At 42.0% G+C, this 25,241-nt stretch overlaps 1 protein-coding gene across 1 annotated transcript; it reads right to left on the reverse strand.

The window, feature by feature from the left end:
* Window positions 1-205: 205 nt before the first annotated feature.
* On the reverse strand, window positions 206-19,148 carry KLF5 (KLF transcription factor 5). The gene is made up of 4 exons (XM_083823396.1): window positions 18,795-19,148; window positions 16,542-17,412; window positions 15,392-15,451; window positions 206-2,154 (listed from the first exon to the last, which is right to left on the reverse strand). Exons 1-4 carry the CDS (start codon window positions 19,014-19,016, stop codon window positions 1,976-1,978), a joined length of 1,332 nt encoding a protein of 443 aa, XP_083679522.1. The 5' UTR covers window positions 19,017-19,148; the 3' UTR covers window positions 206-1,975.
* Window positions 19,149-25,241: the final 6,093 nt, after the last annotated feature.

A 25,241-nucleotide genomic window follows, 5' to 3' on the forward strand; every position in this document is an offset into this window, starting at 1 on the left:
AAAAGCACCCTGAAGTTAATACTTACCACTTCACATTTATTATTTTAATCATGGCAGGATGCAGAAGTACTAGGTACTTTCCAAAGAGACAATCCCTGCTATGAAAGAACATGAATTCTTAATTAGCTTAATATTGCTATGATTTCCAGTTTGTAATGAAAAAACAGAACTGTCATTGTCAAGAGCTACACAGGGCACACACACGCACATTAGGCACTTTGTTTTATTTTGCAAAAAAAAAAAAGTCTTTTATATATAAACCATTTCATTCTCTCTCAAAACATTCTACAACTATACAGCTGTTTGCTCCATCATTTGCATAGGAAATACCACAATACAAAAATAAGGAAGGGGGAGGCAAAAGAAGCAAAACAGCAACCAATTTATGCATGTGTTTCCACGTATAAACATTTGAAGCCTTACAAAATTATTTACATCATTTGTCAACTATTTACATTAAGAGCAACATTTCTAACTATAACAAACAAAACTATAATTTATCAAGTATATGTAAAATTGTCTTAAAAAAAAAGAGTCTATCATATACCACAAATAAATAAAGACAAACAACAGTTTAAACAAAGCTAGGTTTTCCTGCAAGACCCTTTTTTGGTATTTTGATTGTTTATTTTACCCTTTGGTTGACAGCTTAATATTACGGCTTGTGAACTCCAGACACTTTTACTAGGTTTGTTTCGTTTTCTCCTGTTGCCTGGCCAAATCCTACACGGTCTAACCTCATCTTTGGCTCTTCACTTACTATTTCAAGGCTGAACACTGTGGATCAAAGTCATTGTTAGCATAAAAGGGCACCACCTCACTGACTTCAGTGGAGTTTCAGCTACTTTTGTCAGCAGTAAATTCTCCCGTGTGTCCATCTCAACAGTGGATTAACTAAACTGCACTGTAATTTTAAATAAAATTACTGTATCCTTTACCTTCTAATAAATTATATGCAATATCCACATGAAACTAGATCATACTCGTGCTGAACCAGCTTAACATGTCTGTATATGAAAATTGCAACCTAAATCCTTCTTTTTAAAGTGATACTAAGTTTAGCTTATAGTAAGAGGTTTAACATTCTGTATGTATATTGTAACTATCCCCACTGTTTAAGCTTCCAACATTTACTTAACAGTTCATTCTAAATGTTCCCCCCTTTTAAGCAATTTGAAAACGAAATCCTGCTTTGAATATTCAGTGCACACCATTTGAGTTAACAGGTACAAAACATCTGAACATTTTGCTCATTTCTCTTAAGAAAAATGAAGCTAAGTTGGTATTGTTTTGAGAGGTATTTAAGTAACTTTTTTGTAAATGTGCCGTGTTATCAAATGTAAAACAACTGCTTTTTTTCAGATAATTCTTAGAAAAATTTTGTATTAAACCTAAAAAGCTGATTTGCATATTTACAAAATCTTTGTCATAGCAAACATGCAACATACAGAACAAAACGTTTTGTTCTATGGCTGTTTATGAATTTTTCTACGTATTTTATCTCCACAGAACGACTTAACTTTAAAAAAAAAAACACAAGTACTAAATATGTCCAGTAAAAACCTGACAGATTACAATTCATGGCTTTTCCACTGCGTCCATTCATGTGTAGCCTCTCATTAATTCATTTACTAAACACTGTCACAATGACAATGTTTTGGTCAAAACACCACAAGAGAAAAAAAAAACTGTAATGCTGCCATGTGTCAAGACATAATACTTGTAAAGAGATGAAACCTGCTGACTAAAGCCATATACATCATGAGAGCAAACAAATGACTTGAACACTCCGGTATTGTGATACAGTGTCTTCCCTTTTTCTGCATAAATATACAAAATATACATTTCCAGTTGCCTTTGAGATTTCTTTTAAATGGATAATCCATACTCAAAAATTAAACTCATTTTAGTTGTATGTCGAGAGTCAATAGGAAATTGCATAGATACAGAACTGCCTCAGCGACAAGTCCGGCTTTCAGTTCTGATGCCTCTTCATGTGGAGAGCCAGGTGATCGGAGCGAGAGAAGCTGCGGTTGCACACAGCGCACTGGAAGGGCTTTGCCCCTGTGTGCTTCCTGTAGTGGCGCGTTAATTCATCTGAGCGTGCGAATCTCCAGTCGCAGCCTTCCCACGTGCACTTGTACGGTTTTTCACCTGGAAAGACAGAAGGCAGAGCACTGTCAGCTGTCGCTTCGTTTCCCAAAGAAAATCGGCGTGAGATCTCACCGACACTGCTGCTCAGTTTAAAGACGAAAAACAACAACAAAGGGGGAACTGATCCTTCCCAATTATTCACAGGCATGCTCAGCAGGCCCCAAATTAACAACCTCTTGTTTGTTCAGCAAATTTTGCACTTGAACCTGTGATTAATGCTTCATTAAAATGGCACCACTTCAGAAACTTTCAAACATAAGCTTAGTACTTATCCAAGTCAGAGACAGCTACGATACAGAAAGGAACACAGGTTTTAAAAAAACCCTACATGAGAAATATGCTTCCTCACATCCATCTCATTATAAGAAGGGGTTGAGAGGAAAGTCTCATAACAGTCAGGCCTAGTTTGTGATTGAACACTCGTACCTTTTAAAAATCTGTAAATTAAGTTAAACTGAGGTTTTTGAAAAGCTGAAACCAGTCTGAAACTGGAAGAAAGACTTCTATAAAGATTCCTTACAGTGTATAGATCTGTTTAAGATCTTCCAATGCGTGAACAAAGGTGCACAGTGTGTTACAAATACAACTGGGATAATATTTTCTAAAATGTCCGAGGCAATAAAATCTTGTGGTATTCTGGTTTGGGCTAGCTATATATAGAAGAAAGCATCTAAAAGGCTAAAGTCCTCGTTTTCAGAATTAAATGTCTACAAGCAGGTGCTTAAATAGCCATATTTTAGAGATGGCAAGTGCTTGCTTGTTTCTGCCAGCCTATGCTGATGTAGACGGAGCATGGCATCTTGCTATGTTACAGAAAATCTGAATACAACTTTGAAGTATCCTGCTAGACATAAATACACTGGTTCAACCACCAAAAACACTTGCATTCATCCATTTTAAAGCTATAAACAGGGTACTTGAAGCACCTCTATAATTTATGGACTTGTTTGTTGAAATGGAAGAAACACGAAGCAACGAAGTCAAGATGACTTCTATGTGAAAAGAGAACTTTACATGTGGACATACACCTGCTCAGGAGCTGGTATGGACATGATGTCACCATACAAGTAAGCTTCGTATAAATAAAGAGCCTAAGATTACCTATTTATAGGCTATTGGTCGACACTGGTTGACAAAAACACCTTTCAGTTCGCACAGTCAATTGCTATCCATATCCTTTATATTCATTTGATCCATTTGGCAAAGAGAGAAAGAAAACTGAGTTTATGCGAGCACTCGGCAGTAGCTTCATCTGAAGCAGAATCAGACCAAGGCTGGGCTTTCAAAAAAATGCTTTCCAATATGGCTTACAGACCTTCTCCCTCTCCATTTGGTCTCAGACCTTTACCCTCGCAGTTGCAATCCTATAGCATTGTGGAGTGACTCATACTATTCCCTGTTTTACCATCACGTTAGCATGCGGAAAAAAACAAGCCACTATCCTGCATTTCAACTGTTTGTTCTGCAGAAAACACCATTTGAGAAACTTTAGAACGGCACTTCAGAGTCTCTCAATTTTAATTTAAATGAAATTATGGAACTGGTTTTGTCTGTGAGTTTATACTGCTTCTTCTGATCAACTAAGTAACTTTCCATCTACTAATAGCTGTAAAGTCATCTGTTTGCTCACCATGGGGAAGTACCTTCATACTTGCAGAATGATCACAACTAGAACGAGACCTCTAAAAGAAAAACTAACCAAACAAACAAAATGCCTCCTCTTTGCACAAACGGCAACCATGATTTATTGAAATCACAAAGAAACAATATCAAACCTTAAGAAAACACCAAATCTGGGGCCTGAAATCACCTCCCAGAGTTCAAAATTATTTGATGGATGGTAAATCAGACCACAATTTCTTATAAATTTCTGTCATGGTTGAATTTACCCTGCCTGATACCAACCAAAGACTGGAGTATAGGATATTTGTATTTGTTCCATGCAGCGTAGACTGCGGGTTAAAATACACATCTCATTCAAACACAGTGCATAAAGCTTTTCTAACATTAGAGAAGTCAGCTGAGATAATGCATTTGGTCTTCATGGCAGAGTGACAGAAAAGGTCTCTATTCGGTGCAGGGTCTTTTGCAGTATATATGTCATCCTTCCCTTATTTAAATTGGGTCTTGCTATAATTCACATGGAGGTCTGTAAAAGTCTACACTGCTGATCCACAGGAATAATGCTAGAGTGATCTTCTGTGAATGTTTTTTTTTGTGTGTGTGTTAAAACACACAGGAGTTGCACCAAAGTGTTAATTTTGCATTTGAAGCACCTTAACCCAAAACCAGTGTATTTCCTTTTCTCCTTTCTTTCCCCTCTTCCTCCATATTGGCTCTAAGCTCTCCTAATCAAATGTTTCTATCTGGTTTAGAATTATTCTTTTTTAACCTAAATCCAGGGTAGTCTCATTAAGATGACTCTGTAAGAGCTTCTGGACAATCTTTAATAAATACTTTCACTTAAAACTGCCATAATTGTCAGTTGTAACTGCCCAGGCTTGTGATCCCCCCCCCCCCCCCCCGAACTCTTAATTGCCCAGAGAGAGCATATCAACAGATGGGTATGCTCCCGAAGTGTTTACCAATTTTCAGAATTGGCAGTGAGAGCAATGGTTCAAGAAGACAGGAAGATGGCACTTATCATGTAAGAGACCAGGACTGCCTGGAATAAAATGGATGAAACGGAGACCAGGAGACTAAACCCATGGTTTCTAAGCTTGGTGTTGAGGAGGTGTGAAGCATGTAGAAACGCACAGAGTGCTGCACTGTGTTGCACTGAATAAGCAGTCTCAGAATTGTCCTGTACAGGTAGTACCTGACTCTAAAACCAAACAAAACCTCTGACCTCCCATTCTGACTCATTTGTGACAACACAAGTGGTGCGAAGACTCCTGGCATACGAACCACCAGAAGCCAGGACTGCGGTGAACGGTGTGGCTTGCTGGACACGACAGGCTCCCAGTCGACGATGAATTCAATGGCAAGACCCCCACCAAACTCCAGGGGACCCAGGTTCCCCGGGATATATCTAGAAACCTGCTCAGCTTACCTCACCACAGCAGTCACCTCACCTTGTAACGCTGCCACGGCCACGAAGAGCTCCTGGAAGCTCAGGGGAAAAGCCAGGTGGTGGGGCAGCGGCACGTGCAGAAAAGCCCTGCTGCCTTCTGCAGACCTGAGCTGAACTGAACAGTGTTCAGGGGATGCAGGGAGGGGAACAAGCTGGTGCCTCGCACAGATTGTTTTAACAGTGTTACTTTTATGTACTGGAAATTAAAGCCAGAATGCTGCTTTTAACCCCTGCTTTGGCTACCAGTGAGAACTGGAAAATGTATTTTTAGCGCCAATATAGAGGCCCAGATTATTTTGAATAAATCCTAGGGGTAAAATACTGAATATCTATGTTTGTAATGCTAGTTTCCGTTGGAAAGTTCTATTTAAGAACTGAATCAATTTCAAATGTTTTCCTTTTGGGCAAGGAGGAAGGGGAGCAAGAAAAAGAAGGTGGAGATTATTTTCACTCCTTTAAAGAACAACTAGCTGGTAGCATTTTCTCTCTCCTGGTCTATACACATGCTTTTTGTCGTTTAGCAGAAATAAGAATTTGGTTTAAGTTCTTGTGGCAAGGGAAAAAAAAAAAAAAGCCTCACGTTACATTTTCTGAAGTGATCCTACTGCTTTGCTACACTGACTTTAAAGCACTGAGCAATCCGGGCTTGAGGATTTATTTTAAAAAAACAACAACAAACAAACAACACAGGTATACACAACAAGGGACACTGAACCTTTTATCCAGTATTTTCATTGGCTACATAGTAATGTAAGATTTGTTTACTTTAATGATTGTGTGAAATACAGTAGCTGCAAAGTTTCAGAAATATTTGGTTTTCCTCCAGCAATTTAGGACTTCTATAGGGTGTTAAACCAAGAATGCCATTGGTCATCAAATACGAACGCAGTATAGCTCAGTTACTGGAACATGATCACTGTATCAAACAGATATTTCACTGTAAAAGCAAGAAAACAGCTAACTCCTCCACTTCAGGGGAGCTTCCACGGGATTTGTTAGAATGTCAACACTGTTCAACTAAAACACCATGGAGGAAGCTGGTACCGATTTCCAGCCAAATAGCACACTCCAGCCCTTTCTTCCCAAGCCAGAAATATTATACACAGCACTTCTGGGAAACAGAACTGCTTTCCTTTAAATTATACTTCAACAGGATAGGGATTTCATAAGTTTAATTGGATTTTTGCATAACCTCCTTCCAGTATCACTGATTTAAAATATTTTGCTAGGCTTATGCATCCCAAAATGTATTTTAAGTTCTTGAACTGTTAATAGGCATCCATTCTACAGTTTTAAAAATAAATTTGTAGAGCATGAGAACCAGGCTTGTACTCGAGCATAGAAATTTTAAGTACTAATGTTTAGTTTGGAAGGTCTTTTACAGAAAGCACCTAACAAGAGATAAGGGAGTTTAACCTGAAAGAAGACTATTTTTCTTGCAATGTGTTTGTCTGCCAAATATATATATACATATATATATGTACACATACACACACACACACAATGCTTTAGGATTGCAAAATGTCAAAAAGATGTCTGGATACCTACATAAAACATGCTGACCATACTGGCCACTTCGACACACAAACAACCCCAAGGTAGATCCCAAGGTTTGGGATTCACGCTGATACCTCAAAAGCATTATCTGGACCGGTGAGTCACAGTGCTGGCTCTTCTCCTTTTAATTTATCTTCATGCGACACAGTAGTTTAAAAATACACCAAGTACTTTCCTAATATTAATTCTATCTACTGGCAGTGACGGTTATTCCCATACTCATGCGGGTAAGGTACAGTGCCACCCACGGGGTGGAGTATGGTCATTCAGAAAACTCTCTTTACCACGTTGACCTTGTTCGAGAAAATGTTTCTATTTAAGATGCTGTTTGGAAAAGAGTCACTGAAAACCTCCACTAGCGATGAATTTCTCCATGAACAAAAAAGTAAGCTTCCTCACCTCACCCAAGAAAAGACTTGTGTGACTTTATTTTTGTAATTCACTACTAGAATTGCTTTCCTTAAATATAAAGCTGCAAACATTACGGGCCAGATTTTCAAACCTAAAGTTAGTCAACTGCACTGGTATGCAGAAACCCAAATACAGGTATTACACCCACCAAAACCTGCAATGTCTCTTATTTTCTGTCAGAGCTATGAGCTTCTTTGAGAAAGAAAAAGCAGCACAGCTTTCAAACTGCAAAAACACAACATCTGATTACAGGCTCGTAAGAGTATAAAATGATCCCTTCTCCCAGTTTTCCGTCATTTTTATGTTACTTGTGTTTATCATGTGCAAGCTACCTAATGCTACATGCTTTAAAGAGCGTTTGAGACCCACCTAAGTGTTTGCAACTACGGGCGAAGTATACAGGCCTCTGTCAAATGGAAATGCAAGGGAGTGCCAGCAGCCTCCACACATCTGACAGAGCAGGCATGATGACTCCAGCGACTTAAAAAGGGACAATTTCACCCAAGGTCCCACATTTCAAGGCTGCTGCTGAATATGACAGAGAACAGAAGACACAGTCGACGTGAGTAAGCTTGCTAGAAGACGAAATGCCCGTTCTTGTTCTGTAGGAAAGCGTTTTCACCTGGTGGTGGAGAAGGGGGTGGGGAAGAGACCCCTTTGAAGTTCTGTGAGGAGGCACACATCGCCTTCATGAGTCACTGACAAAGACAACACGTTTCGGCTCTCTCCGTGCCATATCGCTGTCTGGCATCTGCCTCCTCAGGAGTGAGAAGACGGACGTGTCCAATAGCAGAAAGCCAGCCCCAGAAAGCCCAGACAACACGTAATCCCAGCCCAAACAGCGGCTGGCCTAGCTTTAGGGCAAGACTCAAACCCATCAGTACCACAAAACACTCTGCTCCACTCAAATTACTTCCATGGTGCCAAGCGCTAGCCTTGAAACACGTGCGACCAGGTGTGATAAGAAGGTGGGAGGAAAAGCAGAAGTTTCTGCACCGTAGTGATTGTACCTGTAGGTACCTATGTCATGTCTGGTTTTAAAACAGGCTATGAGAGATTTATCTGGCCCCCAAGTTTTCTGACACATTTGCTTTTAAATTTTTTCACATCTCAGAATCAGTTTTCTTATAGTTCCCTGACATATTACAATCAAATTCTCAGAAGAACTAGGAACAAATGTAGTGTTTTCCCTCTGTTTTAGCTTGCCTGAAATAGCTCTCCTCTAGGTTACGGCATCCCAGTTTTAAACTCTTGTCTCTTACAGCTGACTGGAATCAAAAACAGTTGCTTGGGTACCCTTCTGCTCTCATTAGAAGTTTTTAGCTCTGAAAGTTCACCTAAAGATGGACCTTCCTTCTGTCATTGACTATGCATTGTAGTCGTTGTTAAAAGCAGATTTTTACCTTCATTTAAGGCTTTTTTTTTCCAGAGAAAGAACAGAAAGATGAAATAAAAAAAAAAAAATCCCTCAGCTGCTTAAAAGCTCTTTAGTGCATCGAAATTCTCTGTGTTGTCCAAGACGGAGAGGGATTAGAAGGCTGACGGCACACAAAGAGGTTGAAGGAAATCCAGCTTATTTTGTGAGTGATGAAATAAATGTAGTCCTTGAAACATCCAGTCCCCCAGTGATATGAATGCATAACATATGCTGCACATTTAAAAATGTGATAAAAGCCTGTGCCTACTACAGTAAGGGCTAATAGGTGACCATTAAGTACTATTTCACAACAAAACAGGATTTTAAGGAATCCCGTAACAGAGTTCCCTTTGGTAAGCCCCATCGCTGATAAATCAAGTAGCATTTGATCTTTCCAACAAAAGCATGAACAGGAGAAAAGGTAACTGTTTGGTAAGCACACAGGACAGTCAAAAAACCTTATGCATCATTCCATTTCTGACTACAGCTATGTAAGGGCAGTATCTTTCTCAGAGCTCCCACCAACGCCCGAAGCACTCTTGTTTTGCTAAGTGTTGTCTTACGCAGTTCAAGGATTACTGGGGAATCTTGACGGGCCTGTGAAACGGTTTATTTTCTTTCTGGCATAACATTCTGTCTTAACAGAGGTGGTCTCTCCACAAGGAGATATGCAAACAAAGAGGAAAGGAATTTTTTCTAAGTAGGTTTATAAGAAATCCATGCCATCTGGGGTGCATGGCCGTGTCTACAAGTTCTGTGCTGAAGAACACATTTCCTCATCCACGCCTGTGGTGCAAGAACAGCTCTTTAGCTCTCATACCAATAACACTGGCTCTTGTGTAGTCAGATAAGAGGTGCTCTTAAAATGGAATTCATTAAACATGTACTGTAGACTTCCAGATTTCCATCTACTGTATGCACACACAAAAAAAACTGAAAGCAATACATTAAAGCTATTTTAATTCAAGCGAAGCGCTGTACACTTGCCAAAATCAAAGGTTTTAATATGTCCTTAATCAGAGTTGTTAGAGATCACCGAATATAAATAATGCAGCCTGACAGGACAGGAATGCTGCTACCAAGATACTCAGACTAAACTAGGACATTACTTACATGTTTCTAATCTTTCACCGATGGGAGGTGCAGGTCATCTAACAAACAACAAACAACACCACTCGCAACACTTTCTGTGGAACCAGGGATCAATTGTCCAAGTCAAGCTCAGAAATTAATTACAATAAGGAATGTCTAATCAAATAATGGAAAGTTTTAATCACTGGCAATTGCTGTGAATCTTGGGACTATATTAGTGTATGTAGGGCGGTCTCAAAATGAACTATATTTAAATCCGGTCTCTTAGGTCAACAGTTTCCTTATCAGGAATCAAATATCCTGGAACTGAAGTTTAATCCTCTCAGGGAGCAATTGACAGAAACAACACTGTTTTTTTGTTGTTTTTGCTTTAAGCTTTCATGCTCAGAGAGACTTTCTAGGCTTTTAATCAAAAGGAAAATGCTAGGCTTTTCTTTTAAGTATCTCAAGTCTAGCAGGAGTATCACTCACCTGACACCTTGGAATTTCATCCCTGCATCCTAAAAATTGAGTGCCAGACACTGACGTGAATGACCGGTAATATTTAATTAAAACTTAGCCTTATATTTCTAAGACTTCACCCAGAAAAGAGCAACGCATTCAAACATGTCTCGTTTAGGTTATGACTACAGATAAAGAACTGAATCAATTAATCCAAAGGTCTGCAATCATCCACAAAGTGTTTGAAAAATGCATTATTTTCCCTTAAACTGTGGTTTGCAGAGGAAAATAATGTACTTCCATTTCTCACACAGGCAACTAATGGATTTAGCAGAATTCATAAATAAAAGATACCAACATATTCTCCAGTAGTGTCTAGCAACACTGCACTTTAATGCACTTTGTCAACAATTTTATTTAACTCTCCTCCATTTTTCCTTATTCTCTCTACCAATGACGGCATTTACTGACATCTCCTTCAAGCATAATCTGTACAACTGACTCATTCAATGGTTTAAAGAAACAGAATCTGCATGGAAATATTACTTAATGGTTATTTTCATGATCCAAAAGATTTTTCCAAGATAAAGTGTTGCTACAGACACAGAAAGCCACTACCATGAGCGAGGCAGAGCCTTGCGGAGCTTCAGTTTTCCACTCGTACAACCCAAACGAAATCCTTCATTTAATTCTCAGGATGATTTGAGTCAATACGTGGTTTTGTGAGGTGCTTTATTTCCAGTAGGAGTCCAATACTGCTCGTCTCTCCTTCCAAAGAACAGGCATCCTGAATGCCTGGCAATGCCATACGGTGCCACCATTAACACGCATACATGTACAGCTATGGCAAATTCAGAGCACAAAGTCCTGAGGACTGCTGAGGTTTACTGCACACAACTGGTTCTAATTCTGGTGTACCATCACAGGCTAATTCTGGATCGATTGAGGCAGAGATCTAAATTAAAATGAAACGTTTAACACCTTGAGGAACTGCACAAGATAGCAGCTGTCCCATGTCTATGTAACATTCGAAGTAACTAGGGACAGTGGAAGTATTTCGAGTGCACCTCATTTAGAGAAATGCCATTTCTCTGGAGTTCTCTCGGCTTCCACTTCCCATCACCAAATACAAACTAGATCTATAGATAGAGATGAAATAGTTCTGCAGTTAATGTTAGAAACTATTAATGGCAAACCCACCATGTGATCAGAGAACATGCCTGTACAAAGACTCTGCATACGGAAAACCAACATGCAGCTGGAAAATGTCCTCGATGTGTGCGCCTTGATGTGTTCAAAACAATGACAGATTTTCCTCTAAAAAACATACACAATTCTCAAGAGCGCAGCTGTTCACAGAAATAATAAAAAGCACCCTAGAGCCAGCAGCTCTGCTGGAGTATCACAGGTAGGGTACAAGTAGGGCATTCCAGGTGCCTGCATATCAAAGGCTCAACTTCAAGAATCCCAAATTTTTACACATAAAGAAATGCAACAGGCAAAGTTACAGGACCGCTGTTTCTAAAGGATAGTTTGATATATATATATGTGTGTCTACTCAGACATCACAGAAGATATCTAATGATGTTTATGTGCAACAGGCAGTGAACTGCTTTGCACTGACATTTGGCACGTTTTTCTAGTTGGACACAGAGCTGTTATGCCCGTGCCCTAAGGTAGTTTTCATGCTGGACAGCCTGCAATAAATGCCTAACACCCCCCCACATTATACACACTAGTTGCACAATACAAGTTATGAAACTAAACTTGTTCCATGACTAACAGGTAAAATCATTTTAGAAGAAAATCCCTGCTTCAAGATGTCAAAAAAAAAAAATCCAATCTATTTTGACAGATGCTCCAACAGGTACTTCAGCACACTGAATATCACTCTGCCCATTTCAGGAATAACTAATACCGAGTTAAGATAGCACGCTGAAGTATTTAAGCTATTCAAACTGGACATCTGCTCCAGAACTGCACAGAGATGGACGCACTATGTTGCGTTATCTTTGCAGCAGCTGAATATTTGCTTATGTTCCATGTTTTGGGTTACCAGTTTACCAACAACCAAAATTTACTTTGCAATTTACAAATGCTAAAGCATTATCTAAAGGAAGGAAAAAAAATGTATGCCTGCTTCAGCAACTGGAACATTAACCTTGCTTAGTTGTTTACGTGAATATTGGATTCCAAATCAACAGCGAAAGCGTGAATACAGAGTCCAGCGTAATTTAATTAGATAAGAACTATACCAGTTTATACCATCTGACTCACTGCAAGGTAAACACCTAAGAAAAAAAGTACAGGATTTTCCTCTTGTGCGCTTCCTCCAGTTTTATTTAAACACAGAAGTCTGACATGTTCATATTTGAATTCTAAGAAAGACTATAGCCTGCATTCCACCTACCAAAAATAACATTTTCCTTAAGTTTGTTCTCAAAGAACATCTATTAGACTCAGTGAAAGCCATTCAGAACAGAAAGACTGCTAAATAAATACTGTGAAAAGGCTGAGATTTTCCAATACAAAAGGAAAACCATAAGGTCTGTCTTGACTTTTAATGGCAGACAAACTTTGCTGCAGGCTCTTTTATTTTAAGATGACAGATTGCTGAGAAGGGCGGGGACTGGTTGGGATGAGAGAGAGACTGCAGCCAATTTTAAAAGGTATTGTTAAGAAACTAAGAATAAGGAGAAAACAACTTCAGTGGTCCATGATTACTAAAGAACGGGTTTAGCCAGATAAACAGGTCTGCTATCCCTGAAGGGATTTGAAAGAATATCACACACAACTTTATTAAAATGGATTACGTGACAATTACTTCAGACTTTGAAGGTAAAAGCTTCACAAGTCTTAAAAATAATAAATTAAAATCAAAGCTCAATAAACACCGTATGAACTCATAGTTCTGGGGGATGGGGTGCACAGAAAATGGACTGTATGCACACAGAAACACACCCTCAAATTCAGTCCTCGGTATCAAGTCCCTCTCCTCTGAGGTCAGTAGGGAGATTCCCCTGAAATCCTGAGGGAGCTGGGCCCCCAGCGTAACTCAGTTGCCCTGAGATTGCGTCCACTCTCGTTAGTTAACGTTCAGTTAATTGATTTACGTGGTTTCGGGTGCATCAGAGATCCTGCTCGTTAATCGACACATTTCAGACGAATGTTATGAGAGAGATTAGAATCTGTACTGGAAATCTTCAAGTATTAAATGAATATTCAAGAGAGTTAAACTAATCCAAACTCTGAAATAATGCAGGTAACAGGATATGGACTCGCATTCTTGCATGTTAACACTTTAGACAGTTTATCCCTTCATTCACCTCCCCAGAAGACCCTTTGTATTCCAGGCTTGCCTAAATTCACTAGATTTTTATCTAAAACAACATTCTTGTTTTCATGAATACATCAGCTTCTCTGACCTTTGCACATTAATCCACATTTCTAAGGTCAAACATCTATAGGTTAAAAAAAAAAAGTGAAGGTAACAATAAACATTAGTGACCCTAAGCAATGTATATTAATGATGTACACATACTTCTATGCACACAAACATTAGCTTTTAAAACCTAGTCATTACTGAAAGTACAAAAAATACAGATTTATTTTAAAAAGGGAAAGTGTACATTTCAAACGAAGCCTAAGTAATGCTCATTTTTAGAGTAGAACTTCATTTTTATCTTCTACCTAGTTATTGTATAAAGCAAGTGACATATTTAAAACCAAGATTCAATTGCTGGCTGAAATGCGTAAGTGCACGGACACACACTTACAGATTATTTATTAAAGAGTAGTAGTATTGCACTCTCTGGCATTATTCAGGTTTATAGCCTCACAAAATATCTTTATTAAGCTAGCTGGCAATGAGTGAATTTATATGTATCAAAATGTGTGTTCTTGTTTAGTCTATTACTACAGTTCAGCAATAATCCTTGTACAGTTGCTTTTAACTTTTTACTGTGATTGCACCACAGATAACTCTTTGATTTATCAAAACAAATTTTCCATAGTAACATTTAGCCTGGAGATGCTCAATTTCTCTACAATAATCTAACAATACATTCAGAGCAGCTGCTGAATACACAGCCTTGTTTCCAGAGATACTGAAATATTTTGTTAGATCATAGCTCGTGTTCTGTTCTGTTGACTTTTGGGTTAAACTTAGGTGAAATCCCATTACTTGAACGGCACAACCACAGTGTTGACAGCCTGCTTCACTAAGCGAATTGCTTGAACTGTGACTCCTGTTTTGCTTTGGATTGATGTTTACACATAAGAGCTTGCATTCACACTCCATTTTAAAAACAAGAGCAGTAGCCCTCTCATTTTATTTCTACGGAGAAAAACAAAAAAAAAAGCAATTGTCTTTTTACTGTAAAGATTTAGCATGACCAGTTTTGTATTAAGATCCCAGCAAAGAACTGTCCTAATAGCTTCAAACGTGCTGTTGGGAAGCTAGGTATTTCTCCCCCTACCTCCCTTTCTCGTCATGCCTTCTGTCTACAGGAGTCCACTCTCAAGAGCAGACCCTGTGAAGTTTTGCCTTCAAATAACTGTCCTTTGAAGGCATGGCTTGTGTGTGCGTGGATAAGCAAAGCTTTGTCCAGAGCTTGGCTCGGTGCAGGCCCACGAACTGGGACTGTCTGTAGCTGCAGGCAGAACTTGATCAAGGTACAAACACAAATGTTACACACAGTTTTCATTTTCATTTCCTCCATTTTAATGTCTTTCACCAACAAAAAACTGAAATGAAGTCTCTGTGCTTTTTAATGTAGAATGATTTGTCTTAAAAAAAAAAACAACACTTAATGCTAAGGACTATTTAAATGGAACTACCTGGCGAATTTTCATGACCTTTCTGAAAAAAATTAAGTAATTCTAACAGGTCAAAGATAAAGCTCAGAATAGAAAATTCTATTTATTTAGATAAATCTTTAAAATTAGAGCATTACTATGCTGAATTCATTATTCACAGGAAACAAGTCCTATTTTTTGAAAAGCAGTATTTCCATCTGTTTTATTCTTAACTGATTTGAGTTTCGTATTGTAAAAGGTTCAACAAAACTGCATTAAGAACAAAAAGAATTCTTACTGACCAAACCTGAAACTTTTCTTAACTGCCAGCCTGATCTCATACCACTTTACAGAAAACAGGGAGAAGATGGCAGATCAAACGCTTCTGCCTTTACAAAAGATGTATAACCCATTAATGAGCAAGACACAGCGAGAGAGCGAGTACATACCCGTGTGAGTTCTCAGGTGCGCTTTTAAGTGAGAAGACTTTGTATAAACTTTCGTGCAGCCTAAAACAAAATAAAATAAGATGGAAAAGAAATGTTTCAGTAGGGAGAATAGGAACGCTCCACATTACGTTTAAACTTCCTCATGCAGTGCTGAGGTACTATCTGGAAACATTTAAGTTTATTACCTTCTGGCACCATAATCATTTAGAAGTATAATTTAATATAGAAAGCTCCTAGGAGACATTGCCTTACATAGAAAAAAAAAAATATATGTTTCTGGTAGACTTAATACCTTCTAATGTAGTGTAGAACAATCTACGTATAGTAACACCTGCTACATAAATTAACAACTCAGAGACAGACTTTTTTTTCTTAAATTTCCTAAAGAATTTACTCAAGCCACTCTGTGTTGTTGTTACCCAGGACTCTACATCACTTTTCCATTATGCAGTTATCATGCTGCACACCGATCAGGCAATACACCACTGTGAGTAGTATTTGTAAAGGGAGAGAGAACCAAGAGCTGCAATTTCTAGGTGTGCGCAGAGCAGCGTCAGCGTCCTGTATCTGGCACCACGTATTACTCGAAGGAAAGGGTTGTAGAGTCAGATTCCTCTTCCAGTGCAATATAATAGAACGATAGGCTCGAAGGGAATTTATCTGTAGACAATTTTCAAAGGTAGCTTTAATGGATTTATCTAGGCAGCTGAACTCCCTATTTGTACCAGGGGAGATACAGCCATAGCCTCGGCTGCCAGGAACTGAAGCGAGTCTTTCAGCGTCAGATTCAAGCTGAGCTTCTGCTCCATCACAGGAGCCGGAGAGCCAAGAGCATGAGCTGGACAGCCACGCTGACTTTAATTAGAGAAGTGGTTTTTTTTTTTTGTTTGTTTCTTTTTAATGGAATACAACTTTTATAACACAGGAAAGTGAGCTCAGGAGTTTAAGAGGGTAACAAATGACACAAAGAAAATGATGTGCATTATTTAAAGAATGTAAATACACACCGCGCAAAATAAGATGCTGAAGAAAAAAATATATTTTAATGAGAAATTATTTGTTTCTCTAAGCATATTACAGCTGAAAGAAAAGACTGATTAATCACATTTTCTTATCACAAGAGCTCAATTTTCTGGAACACATTGCTTACCAGGATAGTCACAGTAGTGAATGCGTCTTTTCTCCAAATCTGGGTTACTTCTTCTGTTGTATCTGACTGGCTGGATGTTCTGGGGAGTTATTGGCAGAGTTGCTGGCAAATTCGGGTTGTGAATTGCCAGCTTGGAAGCTATAGTTGCGGCATATGACGGAGGAGGGGTTAAATTCTGTAGCATCTCTGCTTGTCTGTCTGGACTCCCAGGCTCTGAGCTTGGGGGCGAAGGGGGGAAGTAAGTGGCCTGCTGCTGAAGAAACTGGTTTGGCATGGAGTAGGTGCAGGGGGGAATACCCTGGAACTGTTTCATTGCAGTCTGTGGAACCGCCGAGGAAAGGGTGTTAAGGCCTGCCATGGCTGACGGCATGGAAACATTGCTAAGGGAGTCCATGACGGCTGCCTGAGGAGTCGTGGTGGGCATATCTAGATCCGGCGAGCTCAAGAGCTGATACAACTGGCCTTGCTGGGGCGTGACGGAGAGATGAACGTCTGGAGTTGGAAGCTCCTGCTTGATGAAAATGTTGTTCACGTCGGGAGTTTGGTGAGAGCTGAAGATGCTGGTAAACTCGGGAAGGGCCTGAGTAGGGGCAGGGGCTGGGGCAGTAGTTTCACTCTGGTGGCTGAAGATGGTGACGGGTTCGGTCTTGATGTGGGTTACGCAGGGTCGCTGGGATTTGTACAGGCCAGTTCTCAGGTGACTAATGTCAGGGAGGAAGACGTTCATGTTGATGCTGTAAGGCAACCCTTCACTGTCAGTGAAGAACTGGTCTACAACTGAGGCACTGTCTCGTCTGTACTTTTTATGTTCGGGGATGACTGGGACGGGTGGAAGCTGAGGCGCCAGGTATTTCTCCATTTCACATCTCGTCTGCAAAAAGAAAATGTAGGATAACCCCCATGACTTGTTACCCACTGAGAAACAAGATGGCACACACGTCATGTGAGACTTCAAAAATAAAAAACAATGCTCCTTAGCCAACCCCGAGTTAAATACGGAGGAAGTTTTAAATAAAAAGCTGCCTTTTATAACCGGGAGGTTAATCAACATCATCAAGACCGGGAAGGTAAAGTGCCGGCACGCAGAGCAAGCACTGAGACTGATCCGATGCCTGGGCGTACGACAAACTTTTCATCTTTTATGTCTACAAGACAGCACTACACAGAGGAATGACAGGCTCCGTGTCTAATCTACAGATCTGGCGCTCGGGAATTCACTGTTTAACAAGGCTGCTGCCGATCTGCTTCGCCTGCGCCGCTTTGAAATGCAAACTTTAAAAAGCCACATCCTCGGCTGGCTACCCGAGCGCTTCAAACGATGTTTATACGCATTCGATTCCTGCGCTTCCAGGATTTCTCGTGCTTGGAAGAAGGGCGTTTGATGAGGAACACGGAGCGTAAAGATATAAATAACACCGAATAAAAGGAAGGCGGGCTGACTACGCCAGCGTACCCCTCGTGCGAAGCGTCCCGGGGACTACGTTAAAAATCAAAAAAATAAATCTGCACGGCATGTAATTGGTTAACAGCGTGCTCAACACGTCCCTATTCATGCCTCGGTGCCGGGAGAGCTCTTTAATTACTAGGGATCGCTCCCTTGGTGTAGTGGTGCGAGGGAATCCGTGGGTGGCGAGCGCCTGATGCATGCCTGGTACAGTCATCGGCAAAACATTTATCGTGCACTCTCCAGTGGGCAAATGCTACATTCCCCCTCGCCCTGTCAAGAAGACGGCGCTCATTCCAGATCCGTTTAGCACCCGAAAAGAGAAAGCAGCTGCCAGGCAGCAACCCCTGCCCCAGAGCGGCTTTCGAGCCCTTCCTTCAAAGGCAGACCACCAGAAAACAAAACAAACACACCGGCCCGGCGCTTTGATCCGGGGCTGCCCTAACACGCCAGGCAGCTTTTTTATTTTTTTTAGTTTTTGGGTTGTTCCCCCCCCCCCCCCCCCCCTGTTTACAAGCCGGGGGCAGCTCGCTTTGAAGCCGAGCCCCCAGCCTGCGGCCCCCCCAGCAGCCGACCCGCTCCCCGTCGGGTTTCTGGGGCGGGCACGGAGCCCCCCGGTGCCTGCCCCCCACCCCAACGCGACCCCACCCGGCGCAGCACCGGCGGCTCCCAACACTGCCGGCTCCCCCCGACCCGTCCGACGGACGGCACCCCCGGACGGCACCCTCTCCTCTCCTCTCCTCTCCTCTCCTCTCCTCTCCTCTCCTCTCCTCTCCTCTCCTTCCTCCTCCTCAGCCCTCTTCGCCTACCTGCACCATCTCCTCCGCCGGCAGGGTCGCGCCGCCGCCCCCGCCGCCCCCCGGGTGCTGCTGCTGCTGAGGGGGCGGCTGCTGCTGCTGCTTCATGTCCTCCCCGGGGAAGATGGGCGCCTCCCTGGCCCCCAGCACGGGCTTGAGCTGCGCGAACACCGGCTCCTCGGGCTGCTGCACGGCGCCCAGGCGGGCGCTCATGCTCAGCACCCGGGTGGCCATGAGGCGAGGCGGCGGCGGCACGGACCCAGCGGTGCTGGGCTCTGGGCGGCTCCGGCTCCTGCTCGGCTCTCGCTGCCCAGCAGCCCCAGCCCAGCGTGGCCCTCAGTGCCTCCGCCCGTACCTGGCCGCGGGTGTCTATCGGGCGGCACACGCCCGCCCCTATCCCCCCCTCTCCGCCCCTGTCTCCCCCACTCCGCCCCCCGCACCCCACCCGGCGCGGGGAAGGGGCCGGCCCTCAGGGCCCGCGGGATGGCGGCGGGCTCCTCCCCGCGGCACGGCGCGGCCCGGCCCGGCCCGGCACGGGGCGCCTCAACAAGTGCCCTTCAGCCAGGGCCCCTCTCGGGTTTTAATGTCATTCACAGCCCTCCGCGCCTGGGTATAACCGCCTTGCCCACCTCTCGTCTTCGAAAGCGGGGTTTTAAGCCGATCACTTCAAATTTATTACTATTATCGATATTGTTTTTTGTCCCGGAGGCAACTCGTGCTCGAAACCTGCCGTGAATAAATCTTACTGTTACCGTACGCATCGCTGCCGTGTGCTGAGAAAAGTGCTGTGATAAAAGTGGCTGGAAGAAGGGGAGAGGAAAAAAGTGGAAGGAAGCAAAAAGGGGAGAGGAAAACATTGAGGCATGGTGTTGCTGTCTCACCCCTTCTTACTCTTTTTATGATTATTTTTTCCCCTCTCGGACAAGGCGAGTTTCTGTCAGCGCACTGGTTTTGAGGTGTGGTTTCGGCACAGAGCGATTCTGCTGCAGGGGCAGGCCAGCGAGCTGGGTTCCCTCAGGTTTCACCACAGGAGGAGGAGAAGGAAGGAGGGACGCCGTCCTTCTGCACAGCCACAGAGGTTTCACACCGTGTGGGAAAAGTACAGCCTACCAAAAAAAAAAAAAAAAAATGGAAAAAAACACCACCAAAACCTTTCCACCCTTCTGCTGCCCTGCGGTCCCGGTTTGCACGGAGAGGATCTCCGGGTCTGGAGAAATGTTGCCCTCCCCACGTCCACCCCCTGTCATTTACAGACATGGCTCTTTTTCCAGGGCAAAAAAACATAAATAGCATTTCTCTGGGCAGCCTCGCACGCCTCCCAGCCCGTGCAAGGAGGCTGTTGCAGGGTCTGGGTGCAGAAGGCCAGTCACGGAGCCCGGAGGAGCGCAGCGCAGCATTTCCCTGCACGAATCGGCTGGTTAGCAGCCTGTAGCCGCCTGGTGCCCCTTATTCCTAATGTGGGTCCGCCTGCTCCGTCAGTGCAGCCCTTAAAGTAGTGCAGACTGATTTCCATCCACCACTAGTATGTATTCAGTTCATACAGTGTGTTAACTTCAGCGTCCTTTCCCCAGGACTCATCGCCAGCATTTCTTTTTTCCATTCCAGCCTGGAAACAGGTGTTTTAGCAAACAGGTCTCATTTGGGGTTTGTGCGATGCCCCTCACATAACCCTGTTTTATCTCAGCAAGGCTTCAGACTGCGGTTGTGACCCTCGGAAACGACGAGTTTGGTGCAGACTGCTCTGTAACAGCTTTAGAAATGTGCTGTCCGCACCTTATTTCAGCTGTAATTCTCCTAGAAGACCAGCGGGAACGCGGGGCTAGGCAGCATCTGGCGGAGCACATACGCCCGTAACTTTCAGACATTTATGTAAATTGCATGGCTGTAGTAACTGAAATGTTTCTGAGACTTGCATACTTTAATTACACGCTTTACCTCCATCTGATTAAATTAATGATAAACAGATAATTTCAAAATTGTTTTTTTTGTTTTGCTTTGTTTTATATATGTACATTTATAAAGGGCCTGCTCTGGCAGACGCTTTGGCAGCTTAATTAGGGCGGTATCACCGAGTAAGGCTCTGTGTATACTTACACATTTTCAGAAGCAGCTCTGAATGTCTTTAATTTTTTTATTTTTCTTTTTAAAGGATGCAGTTAGGTCTGAACTGCAGGTAAACAAATCCAATCCCATCTCCATGTTTTTGTGCTAATGACGGGCCCAGTCCTACAGTCTTCTGTCAAGCAGCAGTTGATGGAAGATTACTAAAGAGTAGGCAGTTTTGAAAGGGTCAATCTTTATTTTAGCATTCCTACTGTCACTAACGATTAAACAGGCAAGTCGGATCGACTCTTGTTCCTACTCAGGTTTGCTGCTTATCTGACCTACACAATGCTGTGCTATTTAGCTTAGAGATAGTCTAAATGAATGTTTATGTCCAGGCAAAAATTATTTGATAGCCTGTTTTAAGAATTTCCTCTATTAGTAGATTTTGTACCTCTTTCAGTGAATAAATTTTGTTTACAAATTGAAGGCCAGTGATGAGCTGCCAACTAACATCGTCTAAATAAAATTAAACAGTTTGCTCAGAATTAATCATCAGAAAAAAAATACAAGTTTGTTGTTATAATCATTTCTGAACGTGTTTCTTCTCTGATTCTGCAGAGTCAGAAGTGAGTTTACACTTGAGCAGACAAATTTGCAGCAGAAAAAAAAAAAAAAAAGAGTAAGCTCTTTTAAACCCAGCTCAGCTCCGTCGTGTAAGCGAGAACTTTGGCCGAAGCATTTGGGAATTACTGTAAGCGATCCCTCATTCCCCTGCAACACAGTTCTCCGAGCATCTTACAACAGAGAACTCGAGGTCTTAGGTTCCTGTCCCACAGAGAGAAACTGGGAAATAAAACGCGGAACGGTGAGAGCCTGGAGATGGATTTGTGCAGGACGCCTTCCGATGTGTTTAGTCACTGATAAGAGAAGCACGGCGCTCCGCGCTGGGAAGAACATTGCTGGGTTTAATGAAAAAGGGTTAAACTTTCTGAAACTATGTAAATGCTCCAGGTTCTGGGCGGGCAAGGATCCAGACATTCTCAATGAATGTAGACTCGATTGCTTTGAACTCCCTTGTTCTTTGCATTCCTCTTTGCTTAGTAGTGCTGTACCCATTAGGGAAGACAGGAGAAAACAAGAACAAACGTCAGGTCCCGGGCAGTCGGAGCTTGGCGGCGGTGGAGCCCAGAACTGCCTTGTGGGAGAGCGGTTGGGGCAAAGGAGTTCAGGACCGGTGGAAGGGATGGAGACTAAAAAAGGTTTACCTTTTTAACCAGTTTGTCGGCTGCATGAGGTGCACCTTTAGGCAAGGAACCTGTGCCCTCTGTGCTGGCGAGAAGGAAGGGGGCCAGAACTTAAGTGGAGTGGAGGGGAGGGGTGGAAAGATGTGGATGGGGTGTTTTGTAACGATGAGGTGAGGGAAACCTGAGGACATCAACTGATCTGAGCTAGCCTTTAGGCCACACGAAGATGTCTGATAATAATTTCAGGTGCTGTTAGTGCATTCAGAGGCCTATCCTGAATCAGAAAATACCCACTTCATTTTTTCGTGTAAACTTACTAGAGAAGTGGAAGTAAATTTTCTTCCTGACAAGTCGGTAGCCACCTGCTTTTGGCCTCCCATTAGAATCCATCTCCCTGTGGGAAAAAATGTCTTCTCACTTTCCTTTTGATTGTCAAAAGGGAGCGAGCACGATCCTTTTACCTCGAGAAAGCCATTTGTCTCATTCTAGCTTTCCAGTGAACACGAGATCGCTGGAGCCAGAAGGTACCATCTTAAGTCATGACAGGCTTTGCAAATGCCACTCATGCGCTATGTAATACAGCACCACCACAATGAGGAATGTAGCAGGGTGACTTTCTGTTAAAGTGAACGTGGAAAATCATGAAATGATAGTTTGCTGCTGTGTACCTTTATCTGTTGCCATTTCGGGATTAGCTTGCAGAGGTGTTCCCTTCGCCTCCTCAAAGGCAAGACAGGTTGCCATTTTTCATTTCACTTTACACAAAATACTGTGAAAAAAAGGATATTCTTCCTAAAGTAGAAAATGACACTTCCTAATTAATTCAGGCAGGTATTTTAAACAACAACAACAACAACAACAAAAAACACTTCATCTTGACTTCTTTCTCCTCCTTACATTTCAATAGTCATCCACTTCCAGCTTTCTGCCCAGATGCGCAAAGCCTTACCATCAGGAAAATACCTCTGGTTTCCCTTTGACAAGGCTTTAGTGTGAAGCATGTACAGAAAGTAATTTTCATGTTCCCAATCCCCCTGTACGCCCCAGGACAGTTGTGTAAAACCTTCCTGTTCCCAGCTAAGTCCTTAGGAGCTCTGCCATACTGCCCGGAGTGGAGAGAGCACCTTCTCCAAACCAGCTTTGATTTTTTTGTCACTGGAATTGAACTGGCACATCTTGTCAGGTGGAAACCTCCTGAACTGAGTGACTCCAGCGCCAGAGAGCTGGATTTGACAGCTTTTTAGAACAAAAAGATACAAACATTGCAAAACAACCAAGTCTACATGCCAAGGGGGGATCACCATCGCAAAGCTCGGTAAAGACAAATATAAAACAAGTGGTGTATGCAAGCTTCTCTTTTGCACAGTTTAAAAACGAGGCAAAACTTAATGTTTGAAGTTGACTAAGATTACTAAAAGCACCCAGATGCAGTTGTACTTGTGGTTTGTTTTTATCCTTTAGCTAAACATATTTTTCTTTGAATGTAAAATGAGTAAGTTAGAATAGCAGTGAAGGTTTGTGACAACTAAATGAAGGTATGTACGCTTACCCACAAATAACCTTTGATTTTTATTTTTTATTTTTGCAGCAACAGGTATAGATCCTACCATGTCTGCATTTTCTGTGTTTTGACCTGAGTCAGTAAGCACTGTATAAAGCCTAATTACAGATTAATTATATAAATCTGTCTATGCAAAGATCTGTTCAAGTATTTTCCCTCAAGTTTAACTTGAGCATGTGTGTATACACTTGCATGCATCAGTCTGATTTGCTATTTATCAAGGCCAGTGCTGACTTGGCGGAACAGATGCTTCAAGATGGAAACTTCAACTGCTCATTACTTGAATTCTTGGATTAAGAATCATCAACCTGTCTGGAGGAAACAAGACATCTTACTCGGTAGCTGAACTCAATCTTTAGTCAGATTTTAAAGAGTCTTAATAACTTTAGGTAACAGCCTCAGATTTCTTGGTTTCAGGTACATTTCAAGTATTTTCAGCCCATCTGAGAAGAGGAAGTGCAGCAAAATATTTTATTTTTTCCAGTCCCATTTGTGACCTTTATAGGCTCAATGTACTTCAGAACTGAAGACTGTTTATTACAACAGGCTTTTTTGAGAACAACAGGTCACTGACTCAGCTGTAAGACATGAGTGTTTCCTGTATTTTCATCAGTTGTCATACAGCTTCTCAGCTCTGACTTGTTGCATAGCAGGGCCAGAAACTACAACAGCATGCTCCTTAAGCATGTCATTTAATTATTTATGTACTATTAGCCAGATGGAAATCTGTACGAAGTATAATTACACAAGATTAATTAAAGTACATACTTAGAGAATAACATTTACGATTTTTGGAAAGGTGGTTTGTCCGTCACTTCAAATTTTGTTAGAAACTACCACCACCCTTTTCTTCTGCCTCACCTAAGGCATACTGAGGCTACCTGCTTTGTAAAAGCAAGTGCTGTTGGCAACATTTGTTAGCAATGGGTGGTCCTATACTGCTGCTTAACTGCTTGAATATGAGACAAAACCACATTCTTTACTACTAAAGAAGCATTTCTGGCTCCAGAGTGTTTATGCTGAAAATTTGTTAGCAAACACTAACACTGTAAAATTGGCATGCTTGCATGTTTTGGCTGAAGTCTCCCGATTAGAGAAATAATGTAGAATGGTTTGGGTTTTGTGAAGTACTGCTCCACCAGCTGGGAGATGGAGCCTTTACAGACTCGGACATGGCAGAGGGGATGGTCTGGCTAGACAGGCTAGGAGGGCATTAAAGCAATGACATAATACTTGTTTAAGAACCTCTTAGCATAATAAGGTAGGGCAGCGAACACTCATTTGGAACTAAATCCTGATGTTGAGAACACAAATAATTACGGGATGTGGTCAGAAAAAATTCCTTCACCTCTTATGCTGCATTCTTTCAAGTAGGGGAAGAAAGGATAAGCTCCTTAATCAACTGTCTATAATGTGCAGAAAGAAGATCCTGGGGACTTGTGAGCATAATATCTGCACAACACAGTGTGCTGCTTACTGCAGTGCTAGGGGCCTTAAAGTGACCACTTTGGCTACCCACACAAGCTGATGATCCTGTGTGGCTATGTTCCCTGTGATAGCTGAACTGCCATATTCAGACCAACCTGAATTTCAGTGTGTCATGTACCT

The sequence above is a fragment of the Anser anser genome (assembly GCF_964211835.1).
Source record: "Anser anser genome assembly, chromosome: 1".
Lineage (NCBI taxonomy): Eukaryota > Metazoa > Chordata > Aves > Anseriformes > Anatidae > Anser > Anser anser.